The sequence below is a fragment of the Carettochelys insculpta genome, chromosome 10 (assembly GCF_033958435.1).
Source record: "Carettochelys insculpta isolate YL-2023 chromosome 10, ASM3395843v1, whole genome shotgun sequence".
NCBI lineage: Eukaryota > Metazoa > Chordata > Testudines > Carettochelyidae > Carettochelys > Carettochelys insculpta.
In genome coordinates, this window is record NC_134146.1 from 52,687,805 (window position 1) to 52,700,700 (window position 12,896).

Here is a 12,896-nt window from a genome sequence, read left to right on the forward strand (position 1 = left end):
TTGACGCCGCTCCTGATTCTGAAAGCATCCGATAATGCGCCGTCATATTGGATGGTTCCTCTCGTGTCTTCGTGGAACGACTGGATCATCTTGAGTAACCGTGGAGGACAGCCTATCTTGTGGAGCAGTTTGAACAGACCATCCCTCCTGACCAAGTCAAAGGCCTTGGTCAAGTCGATGAAGGCTATGTAGAGTGGCTTTCTCTGCTCCCTGCACTTCTCCTGCAGCTGCCTTAGAGAGAAGACCATGTCAATGGTAGACACCTCTGCGCGGAATCCGCACTGCAATTTGGGGTACACCCTCTCAGCAATCTTCTGGAGTCTGCCAAGGATGACGCGAGCGAACAGTTTACCAGTGATGCTTAGGAGGGAGATTCCATGGTAGTTGTTGCAGTCGCTGCTGTCTCCTTTGTTCTTATACAACGTTACAATGTTAGCATCGCGCATATCCTGTGGAACCTCACCCTCTTTCCAGCACAGGCACAGTAGCTCATGTAGGGGTTCCAGGAGTGTGTCCGCGGCACATTTCATTACCTCTGGTGGTATACCATCCTGGCCAGGGGCCTTTCCTGCTGCAATGCTGTCGATGGCTCTCTTCAGTTCATCCACAGTCGGTTCTTGATCCAGTTCGTCCATTACTGGTAGGAGCTTGACGGCATCGAGAGCTGCGTCAACCACAACGTTCTCGCGTGAGTACAGCTCGGAGTAGTGCTCAACCCAGCGCTCCATCTGTTTGGCTTTGTCAGCAATGACACTTCACCAGATTTGGACTGCAGAGGTGCCATCTTGTTCTGGGTGGGTCCTAATGCCTTCCTCATACCCTCGTACATTCCTCTGAGATTACCAAAGTCGGCACAGGTCTGGATGCTGCTGCATAGCTGGAGCCAGTGGTTGTTGGCACAGCGCCTGGCTGTCTGCTGTACTGTTCTTCTGGCCTCTCTAAGTGCTTGCTGGGTACTCTGGCTCGGTGAGCGTTTGTACTCCAGGAGTGCAGCGCGCTTCTTTTCAATGACTGGAATCATCTCATCGGAGTTAGCTTCGAACCAGTCGTTCGTGTTTCTAGCTCTTCTTCCAAACACCGACAAGGCCGTGCTGTAAACTGTATCCCTCAGATGTTGCCATTTCGATGTTGCATCGGCACCCCCAGGGCCGCTGCGCAGATTTTCCTGGAGGGTCTCTCCGAACTTTTCAGCTTTCTCCAAGTTTGCCGTCTTTCAGACGTTAATGCGGGGCCTTCCAGCAGGTTTAGAGTGGTACAGCTTCTTGGGTCTCAGCTTGAGCTTGGAGCAAACTAGCGAGTGATCTGTATCACAGTCAGCACTATGGTAGCTGGTTGTCAGAAGGACGTTTTTGAGGTTATTACGCCTAGTGATGACCACATCTAGTTGATGCCAGTGCTTCAAGCGTGGGTGTCTCCACGACACTCTGTGCTGTGGCTTCGTTAGGAAGAATGTGTTTCCGATGCACAGATTGTGGTACGAGCACAGTTCAAGGAGACGCTGTCCATTGTCATTCATTTTTCCCACACCGAAGTGTCCTAAGCAGGAAGGCCATGAGGCACAATCAGCTCCAACTCTTGCATTGAAGTCACCGAACATGTACAGTTGTTCACAAGCAGGTATTTGCGCTACTGCAGCACTAAGCATGTCATAGAACTTGTCTTTTACTTCTGGTGGGGCGTACAGAGTTGGAGTATAAGCGCTGATCAGGTGGACAGGACTGGCGCAAGTTTGAAGCATGATCCGAAGAAGTCTTTCTGATCCGTCCATGACTAAATCAACCATTTGTAGAAGGGTGTTTCTGACAGCAAAGCCAACACCATGCTCTCTGGGTTCTTCTTGGGCTTTACCCTGACAGAAAAAGGTGTAGTCCTTTTCCTTTAGAGATCCTGAATCTGCGAGTCGCGTCTCTTGCAGTGCAGCGATATCAACTCTGAGCCTCTTCAGTTCCTCGTTGATGACAGCGGTCTTGCGGGTGTCACTGATGGCCTGAAGATCTTCAGTCAAGCCGGTCAGCATGGTCCGCACATTCCAGCAAGCAAGCTTGAATTGTTGATGTTTCTCATTTCTTGTTGATTTTCTTATTGGTTTGCCTGGTGCCCAAATTTCAGTCACTTGTCAGGTTCAGGAACCTTAAGCCTCACGCACCCAGCGAGGCAGGTGAACTGTGGCGGGACAGTACCCTATTGGCTGGGGGCTGCCCAAATTGAGGCGGGCGGTGACTGTCTAGGGAGATGCGAGGATCTCTTCCACCATCGAAGGCAACCCCTGGAGCAGCGAACAGGGGGCAGCAGCTAACAGGGAAGGGAGTTTGCCTCTGGGCAAAGTGTCCTAGAGGAACTTGGGTATGGTGTTCCACCTGTGCCCTGCAAGGCAGCACTATCAGGAAAAAGAGTCTCTGAAGAGAAGAGCCTGAAGAGCGATGGGGGAAGGTGGACCTGGGGGCGCTGAGAGCAGCTGAGGGGAGAGGGGCCAGTGCAGTGAGGAGGGCGGACATGGGAGCAGATGGGGTTAGTGGGTTGGGGAGGGTCCTATGGTGATGGTAGCTGGGGGGAGGGGCGGTGAAAGGTGGGGAGGAGGGTCCTGGGGATATGAGGTCATTGCTCTGCAGGGAGCTATGGTGACTCGTGGTAACAGGGAAGCATGAAGTAGTTGGATCCTTAACCACATTCTCCACACCCCACTGCCTTGTGGGTTATCCTGGGAAGGAGCAAGGCTAAGGGAGTAAACCCTGACAGAAAATCCAGAGTGGAGTCCGAAGGCGGTTTGGTGTCAACTTCTGGCACTGTCCCGGCAACTCCTGCAGCTGAGCTGGTACCAGATGTGGAGGTTATCCTCTCCTTTGGACTATATCAGTAAAGCCGAGAGGGGGACACTAGTGTCTGGGCAGCCCAGAGTCTCCATAATAAGTGCCCAGGCTCGCGCCCGGAGTGGTACTCCGGCATCGCTGAACAGCGTTGCATCAACACGGGAGGCAACAGATACCGATTATAAGCTCTTGCTCGATTGGCATAGAGAATGCTTTCCACTAGTGATTTAATGCATGATTTAAACTGCTGGTTTAAAGCAATCCACCTGGTTACAAGCTGACTGAAATACTTATTCTCTAAGGAGGAATTAAGAGGAGGAATGGGACAATTTAGAATGGGAGGAAGGAATGAAATAAACTACTCTCATTTTTTTTTAAACTTTTATACAGCTGAGCATGTAACCGACAGACAGAACTTCTCAACTATCTTGTACTTGGGATCCCGTTGTTTTAGAAAAACGCACTAGAATGTTTCAGTGCAGTAACACATGGGAAACATTCAGATGCTGAGCTATATTCCCTCCGTCTCTCAGTACGTGGAACAGGTTTCCTGCTTTGAACTATCTGTAAAACGGAAGCTGTCATTGAGATCTACAGGCTTCACTCATTTATGAAAATATTGACATTAAAGGTATATGCAAAATCACCTTTTGAAACATCATTACACTCCATAAGTGCCAGGAGCTCCTTTATACTCTTCTGTCAAGAGTTATTTCAACACAGGTTTTGTTTTTTTTTTTGACTAAGTACTTTGGCTAGGGAACACTGTAATCTGTCTTCACCTTTTTTCCTCACTATGAAGCCAGGGGAAAGGGGGAGAAAGAGGTGGGGGACAATGCCAAAGTAACATGTTTTCTCTTCTCGCCAGAACAAAGATGGTGTTTTGTTTTATTTTGTTTTTCTCAATAATCACCCTTTAGAGCAAAAATGTTATTTTGAAATTTCTGACAGGCATTTATTTTTTCTGAACTAGCTCAAATGGCCATTTGGTAAAGAATTTCCTGCTGTTAAGTTTTTAAAGGGCCATATCATAGGTTTTATCATGAAAAAATAAATAGCCATGCAAAACCTACTCTTCACCTCTAGAGAGCAGGCCCAGTGCAGCACACAGGTAGGCGATGCATAAGTACGAAGAGTAGGGTGAGTATGCATCCTGTTTTGGCCTGGACAGTCCCTTTTTTTAAGGACTGTCCTTTGTGTTCCCCCACCCCATCCCCAAATAACAAAGATTTGCCACATTTGCTCTTGCTGACTTGATCTGTAGACAAGAGCAATTAGGACAAATGCCCAATTTTGGACAAAATGTGGGGTGTGGTACAGATGGGGTGAGCGGTGATGCCAGTCTCCTGCAGGGAGGAGACAGGGTTGGTGGGGGCAGAGGCAGTGGAAGCAGCATTCCAGCATGCAGGAAAACAATCTCGGGGGCGGGGCAGGGCAGCGCAGGCAAGAAGAGAAGGGTTCCAGGGTTATGCAACAGCCTAGCACAAGAGAAGGCCCCAGATGAGCAGCTGTGGTTGTCTTTGGGGAATATGGGCATCCAAACTAAGAGTGGAAAACAGAAGGGGCAGAGAACCTATTCAAACTAACTCACCATCCCCTAAACAAACCTCCATGCAGTCTATGTCATCCTCATCTTAAAACGCACTGGACATTTACAGACTAGCCATTGGGACCTTCCCCTTAAAGCTAACAGCCTCCAGAATTTGAAAAGCTACAGACTCCACCTTAAAGTAGAGAGCAAAGTTGAGCTGCTGCTCCATATTGCTACAGAGCTGCCTCCCCAAATGGGACGGGAACTGTGTCTGGGCATGCGTGCCAAGTGCAGGTACACAGCACAGCCAAGCTTCGTATCACAGGGGACCAGGGACACAACTGACTTCTATGAAACACTACTGCACTGCAATTTTTGTTTAAAAGGGTGTTGAGGAATAGCACGAAGTGTGGCCCTTATTAGATTTTTGGCTGCCCATATCTGACTGGCTCTTTATGCTCTCTCGCTCTCTCTCTTTGTAAAGACTTTGAATAAATGGAAATTTGTACCCCAACAGTGCTCCTCTACAATTCCAGAAAGGGCTCCTGAGGACTGGAACCTAAAGCAGTATGCCCCAAACAGAAAAGCCGCATTTTCTTCCATTTGTGATTACCATCTCATCCTCCTCGCCATTATTCACAATCTTCTTTTCTTCCTTTTCCATGTTTACTGAGATGTGGAACTTCTCAACTTCAGATACCAGAAGACTTCTAACAAGAGAAGTATTTAAAAAAAAAAAACAACTGGTGATACATACTTTGACTACTGTGCATATACATTCACTTTTGATAGATCACTGACATCATTACATTCACAAAATGCATATATATGAACTACATACTTGATTTGCACTGACACGACCAGCTTTCATCTAACTTTTAACAGAATTTGTGAACTCAGTATATGCCCAAGGCTGTCCCAATCAATTTCTGTGCCCTATGCAGCTTCTGCCCCTGCAGCCACCCCCAGGGGGATGGACACCCCCATACACAGCAGGCTGTGGATGCAGAAGCAGTGTGGGGTAAGTCCAGAGCTGCAGAGGGCTCTTCTGAGGCAAGCAGTACCAGCAAGAGGCGGATAGACTCAGGAGATGCAGGGTGGCTGCCTGTGCAGCTGGCTGTCCCCGTTCCCTCCCCACCTTAAGCAGCCCCAGGCCCAAGGCAGGTCCAGAGGAGCAAGCAGCAAAGCGCCTTCTCCCTACTTCAGCCAGCACCTGGCAGACTGAGCCTGCAACCCATGCCCTCAGTTCCAGCAAGCTTCTCTCAGCCAGCAGTGCCCCTGGGGTGCTGCTCCACTACGGGGCACTCTGCAGTGAGCCCCCGCCTCCTCTGAGGAAGGAAAGAGGACAGGAAGGGGGACCACTTACCAGTGTCACCAGAGCAGAAGCAAGGAGGGGGCACCCAGCCCTGGGAAAACAGCCCCCTCTGTCAGAAGCCAGGCAGCAGCTCAGCCACAGTGGCCTGGACCTTGTCCTGCATCTCTAGAGCATCCTTCAGGTAAGGGAGCTCCTCCAGCCCATAGGTGCATGCCACTCACCTCAATCTGATATGTGGTGGCTTGGTGCAGGCAATGGGGGGCCCAGCTGGGAATAGGGCTGGCCATGGTGCTGAAACACAGCAAACAGCTGCCTGCAGCACCATGCAATCTGGGGCAATTTGGTGTCCCAGATTTCATGATGCCCTATGCAGCTGTGTATTTTTTGTATTGGTAGGGACAGCCCTGCTAGGATATATTCCTGTTCGATACACAGAACTGCCCACTAAAAATAGATAATTTTAAAATTATTTTTCCAAACCCAATCTTATTCTAAAAGTTTATACATAGTATTTTAACAAATGCCAATATACAGAGCTAAAATCTACCTCTGGCTACTTAGATGTCATACTAATAGTGAACTTATTCTCACAATTCCTCTCTATGATGTAGAAATATCTTCATTTTAAAGATGGGGAACCAAGGTAGAGAGATTACATGTTTGCCCAAGGTCACACAGGCTGTCTGTGGAAGAACCAAGAAGACAACCCAAACCTTCTGATTCTCAGTTCAGTGCTCTGGCCCATCCTTTAATTTCTGCTTGAAACTGGCTGACATCTTTTTACATTATTTCTTGTTATATTCTAGCATCAAGATGAAAGCACCCCAGTAAATATGCACCCCATCATATATCCTTAGGATGAGCTATATTTCTAGATTCTTATGGGGGTGGGAATGCACTGCTGGGGAGCAGTACCAAACAACACACAAATTAGAGATTCTTACCAATGAGGGTAGGGGTTTGTGACAACCTCTGAGCCCCATTGTGGAGGAGGCCCATACCAGGCTAGGTGCTGAACAAATACACAGAGACAGCATACTCTCATTTCCAAACTAAAAAAAGGCAAGAAGTGAGTAACAAACTCAAGAGAAGACAGAAAGGGGAGGGTCACAAAGGTTACAGTAATATGCTCACACACTTACAGGCGTTTAGGACACACCACACTGATGTTACAGTTTCATTAAAAGGAGTTCTTTTACAATTCAGTATCAGCTATCCAACGGACATTCAACTTAGCCAGAGTAGGTGGCCAGTTTCTTGTAGGATACACAGCAGACATTAAGACTTGAGATGTGGCTTAGAGGAGAAGTGATCATTGGATTATTTCTGGGAGGGTATGTGATGCACCTGCCAGGAATGTCCTACAGAATACTTAGTCCTGCCATGAGAGCAAGGGACTGGATTAGAAGACTTCTCAAAGTCCCTCGTGTCAGTTCCAGTCCCACGATTCCATGACAAAAGATAGTGTGCAAGAAATTGTGTTAGCTGCAGGAAAATTGGGCGCACTTATAATTAAAAGGCATCAGAGCAAAAGAAACAAAATGCTACAACTTTAATTGGATTTTAATACTACACAAACACACAACTATATTAAAAGTTGTCTATTCAACCTTTATTTGACCCTTTGTAAATGATCAAGTCTTTAGTTAAATGACGATGCTTTTTGTCCCCAACACAATCCCTTCAGAACACAAAGTAAACAGTGCTCACATAACGAGCAGCTATTCAATATTTTATTTTATCCCCATCGTTCTATGTGTGGTAACAGGTTTTATTCAATATCTTCATCAACTATTTAGATATTGGCATAGAGCAGGATTATTAAGTTTGCAGATGATAGCAAGCTTGAAGGGGATGCAACTGCTTTGGAGGATAGGGTCATAATTCAAAACAATCTGGCTAAACTGGAGAAATGGTCTGAGGCAAATAGGATGAAGTTTAATGCGGAGTACTCCACTTAGGAAGGAACAATCGATTTCACACATGCAGACTGGGAAGTGACTGTCTAGCAAGGAGTACTGCAAAAAAGGATCTAGGGGTCCTAGTGGCCCAGAAGCTAAATATGAGTTAACAGTGTGACGCCGTTGCAAAAAAAAGCAAACATCATTCTGGAATGCTTGTGTAGTGAGCAAGACACAATGAGTCATTCTTCTGCTCTATTCTACGCTGATTAGGCCTCAACTGGAGTATTGTGTTCAGTTCTGGACACCACATTTCAAGAAAGATGTGGAGAAAGTGGGGAAAGTCCAGAGAAGAGCAACAAAAATGACAAAAGGTCTAGAAAACATGAGCTTTGAGGGGAGACTGAAAGAACTGGACTTCTTTACTTTGGAAAAGAAACAACTGAAAGGGGACTTGAGAGCGGTTTTCAAGCACTCATAAGAATGTTACGAGAAAGAAAAATCGTTCTCCTTGGTCTCTGAGGATAGGACAAGGAGCAATGGGCTTAAACTGCAGCAAGGGAAATTTAGGTTGGACCATAGCGAAAACTTCCTAACTGTTAGGGCAATTAAACACTGGAATAAATCGCGGAGGGAGGTTGTGGAATCTCCATTACTGGAGATATTTAAGAGCGAATTAAACAGACACCTATCAGGGATGGTCTCTAGACAGAGCATTGTCCTGCTGTGAGGGGAGGGGGACTGGACTTGACGACCTCTCAAGGTCCCTTTCACTTCTAGTGTTGTGTGATTCTATGATATCCTACGATTATGCACACAGACAAAAGCAAATTAAGGTTGCACAGGCGAATGTAATTCCAGCATTCCCCTATTTTTGTGGGCTTGACTGAGTAACCTTAAGAATGTATTTTTAATATAGATGTGCCTGCATATGTTTCCTAGTGTTTGTTACAAAGCAAAATGAACAAACAGAAATTCTACTGAGTGGCATTATACGAAGTTCAGTAGCAGGGGTGGAACCTTAGATCCACTCCAGAAACACCTCTGCCACTGGAGCTAACTGTGACAAAGTAGGTTGTCATCCTAGATGTAAGCCAGCCCCAGAGGAGATGGGCCGCTTTAAGAGTATGTCCCATTCCATCCTCTGAAGAGGAGTGTGCTCTAGTGGGGCAGACTCTTCTGCCCATTTCTTCCCAAGCATGATCCTTTCCGCTTCATCCCTTCCAATCTGCCCCTGTCCTGTCTTTTCCCACCTTTAGGTCTCTACCCCAGTACTATTCACCTCACCGGGTCAGTTCCAATCCTCACATCTCCAACTTCTCACCCAAGTGCCAGTATCTTGGGCCACCCATGCTCTCTCTCTCCCAGCCCCCTGCTTCCCATCCACATGGGTAGTCAGTCCCAGTTTCCCCTCTTCTGCACATTATCTGACCTGCCCCCACCCTCCTCATCCCTACTGGCTTCCCACTCCCTCCCAAGGACCTGTGCTCAGTAGCAGCATCCCTCGCCCCAGGCTCCTTTTTCAGTCTCTTCGCACAGTCAGTCCCAGTTCTCTCCTTTCACGACTTCCGGACCTTGTAAGATCTTTAGCTCTCTCCCTCCACCTCCTTTCCTCACCCCTGCAGGTTGCCAGCTCTCACCCCACCACTGCACTCTTGCTCCTCTCCTTTCCTTTGGTCTACCCTTCCTCCCAAAAGCGGCACAATAACAGCAGTAAAGGAAAACGAGAAGTCACAGGAAAAATTATGAAAACCACCACCACCAACACCACACACAATGCAGGAAGAAATTGAAAGCACAATCCTGATTTCTTCTATGTTTACACAGTCAATTGCATGTTGAACAGTAACAGACAGATAGCCGTGGAAGTCTGTATCTTAACAAAACTAAAAAGCAGTCATGTAACATTTTAAAGACTAACAAAACAATTTATTAGATGATGAGCTTTCGTGGGGCAGTCCCAGTTCATCAGATCTGGAGGTAGCACTGTACAATAGGACCTCAACATTTGTGAGGGTTCGGTGCTGAGAACCCTTGCGAATGTTGAATTTCATGAATATGGCAGCCCCCAACTGTCAGCACTCCTGCCTGGAGCCCCAGGGAAGCAGCCACTCGCAGCTGCCTACGAATAACTGAATTTGCAAATCTTAGGTTCGCGAACATTGAGACCCTACTGTACTGGAAACGGCAGGATTGTTTTGTAACAGATATAAAAAAAAAATTGAAATCAAAACTGACAAATCGGGTACATAGGACAGAAGGGGGGAAAAAGGAGTGGAGGGGAGAGAATTACTGACTGTGAGGTTATGTCTACACTATGCAATAAATTCAAATTTATTAATATTGATTTTGTAATGCTGGAATTTATAAATTCAATTTGACTATCCTCACCTCCCCACATGCTCCTCACAAAGTTGACTTACTGCAGCCACACTCAATCAGCAAACATTGACTGTCGCAGCAGTGCATTGTGGGAACCTATCCCACAGTTTCCTCATCCCCACAGTATTTTGGGTATGTTCACTGGTATCTGACATCATCTTCCCATATTGCATTACCCTCATTCCCCTCCCATGGTAAGCAAATGTCCATTTTCCAGTCAGAAAGAAGGAAAAGTAGGGTATCAACAAAGATGGCAAAGTTAATAGAAATCTCTTTCTTCTGCAACTGAATTATCAAGGATTTTATAAAAATCAGCAAAAGTGTGTCTTCTCAACTGGCCATCCACTGACTCCCCCCTCCCCTGATTGCATCTGATCCCTGAAAATAATACAAGGACAATGAGAAGCACGAAGAAAGAGTAGAGACTTGGAAAAAGCAGAATTGCTGAGGGGAGGGTTTTGGGGTTCCCAGTTCACTATACAGCTGCTGTGCACAGTCTGTATTCTCAACAGGCCCTGCATCCACTCTTCCCTGTGTGAAGGGGTCCAAAGTTAGAAGAAAGAGGATAGAAAAGGCTAGGAAAAAAAAATTTTGTCCTCCCCCTTCACTACACAGAAATTGCCAACATTTCCAGTACAGCACTACCTCCAGATCTGAAGAAGTGGGTCTGTCCAACGAAAGCTCATCACTTAATTATTTTGTCAATCTTGAAAGTGCTACATGACTGTTTTTTAGTTGTGTTATGCTGTCACAACACCCATCAAAACCAGACAACATAAAATTCAACTTAGAAAAGAAAAAGGAAATGTTAACTGGAAAGAACAATTTAAACTACTGATGTACTCGTATGCATTCCAAATTAACTGCATTGTCAGTAGATAAACATAGGTGTCAGAGGACAGCTCAGTGGTGAGTAATGGGCAAACCGTTTAATATAATCATGCAGAAAATAAACCATTATGTAAGTTAATGATTCCATTCCAAAAGAGGAGAATGAGTTCAGTTTCCATCACCTCATCTTAAACAGGCCAGCAGAAATGAAATGTATAAAACAAAAAGTGCAACAAAATATAGGAAAGGGAACCTTTCCTACAAAGATTATAATGGAATTATACATACAAAAGTTTGGAAGGAAGACAAGCTAGAGAAAACATCATAAATGGTATGCAAAAGGACATTTTGACAATCTTGCTCAAGCTGTCCTTTAGTAAAAAGAAGCACTTTGAAAATTAAAGGCAACACATTTGAAACTGACAGAAGTAAACACTGACCATGCAACACATAACCAGCCCTTGAAAGACATTGTTGTCAAATAGCGGTCGTGTCTACACTAGCCCCAAACTTCGAAATGGCCATGCAAATGGCCATTTCGAAGTTTACTAATGAAGCGCTGAAATACATATTCAGTGCTTCATTAGCATGCGGGTGGCTGCAGCACTTCGAAATTGAGGCGCCTCGCCACCGCGCAGCTCGTCCCGACGGGGCTCCTTTTCGAAAGGACCTCGCCTACTTCGAAGTCCCCTTATTCCTACCTGCTCATGGGAATAAGGGGACTTCGAAGTAGCCAGGGTTCTTTCGAAAAGGAGCCCCGTCGGGACGAGCCGCGCCAATTTCGAAGTGCCGTGGCCGCCTGCATGCTAATGAAGCGCTGAATATGTATTTCAGCGCTTCGTTAGTAAACTTCGAAATGGCCATTTGCATGGCCATTTCGAAGTTTGGGACTAGTGTAGACACGGCCAGTGTGATTTTAAAAAGGATTAAGAAGTTACATAAAGAACATCTGCTGTTACACTAAGTAAGATAAAAGACGTAGCAATCATTTATCAGGAGAAACCTTACCAGCTAGGGTCAGGAAGAAAGTTCTCACATGGTAAAATTATGTGAATTACTAGTGTGTAAAGCATTCTTCTGAAGCACAAGATTTCAAACTTGGCTGTAGACAGAATATTCAATGATCACTAACCTGTACGGCAATTTATAAATCTATCTGAAAGCTCTGAACATTCAAAACGTTGAAAAAAAGTTTTTATTACCTAACTGCGTAACTATTTCAAGAAAATATTTGATGATACTTGCTGGAATCAATGTAAACAAAGCATATTTTTAAACTAGACAACAAAAATATAAAAAAGTGTATGACTCAAAAACATACTTACTCATTTAGAAATGAATGTGATGCCTGAGGACCATTATTAGACTATTTTCATTGGTTCTCAAGTCAACTGTCTAAGATGTTGTATAGTTTATAAAGAACATTTGTCACAATTTTCCTATGGAAAGGATTTTAAGTCAGTAAAGATGCAGTTGCCAGAAGTTAAAGAACTGGAAAAAACCAAGCTAGCTGAAAATTGCAGCATGGTAGGAGAAAATGAAAGAACTCCTAATCTTGGAAAGGATGTCTCCACACAAGAGGAAAAAAATGAAGTTCTGAAGAAACATTCCCAACATTATGTTCTAGGATGGCAACACGGGCCACACAGTACACTGGGAACTCTTATTTGTGTTTCTTTGAAATGTTTTGCCATGTTGTTAGGTCTACTTTCTGTAGCTCCCCCCCAGTGCCATCCCTGCCTCAGTCTGTTTTAGTAATGTTTTTTACTTTAATGGTTAAAAGAAAACTTACATCAAACATTTTTTGTTCAACTGCTTCTCAGACCTTTCAAACAGCATTTAAGTAACAAAAAAAAGTTTCTCTTACCAGTAGCAGTCTATCACCCGTCCTCTCCAAATGCTTTTGTTAGCCAGAGTTCCACAATACAGTTCTTAATAACTGAGACGCTATCTACAAGGGAAGTCCTGCCAATGAACTATTTTGTCTAAAAATCTAAAAAAGTCTCCAAGGGCTTTTCAAACTGCGTTATCAGAAGATTAAAATATCACAGAAGATTTGGCACTACTTAGGTTTGGGTGGCTTTGTTTTGTTCAGGGAGGGGGGAGAGGAGATTTACAATTGAAAACCT

The 12,896-nt window shown here is 45.2% G+C and overlaps 1 protein-coding gene across 3 annotated transcripts in view; it reads right to left on the reverse strand.

Annotated features, from left to right (window-relative positions):
- Nucleotides 1-12,896, reverse strand: part of ATP13A3 (ATPase 13A3) — a 151,202-nt gene that overhangs the window by 92,144 nt on the left and 46,162 nt on the right. For 2 of the 3 annotated variants that reach the window (XM_075004720.1, XM_075004722.1), the window contains one exon: nucleotides 4,952-5,048. In XM_075004720.1, the coding sequence (XP_074860821.1) occupies nucleotides 4,952-5,002 (51 nt within the window). In that variant the 5' untranslated portion in view covers nucleotides 5,003-5,048. Of the gene's footprint in view, nucleotides 1-4,847; nucleotides 5,049-12,896 lie in introns of all 3 variants that reach the window. The other variant, XM_075004723.1, reaches the window with a different exon arrangement.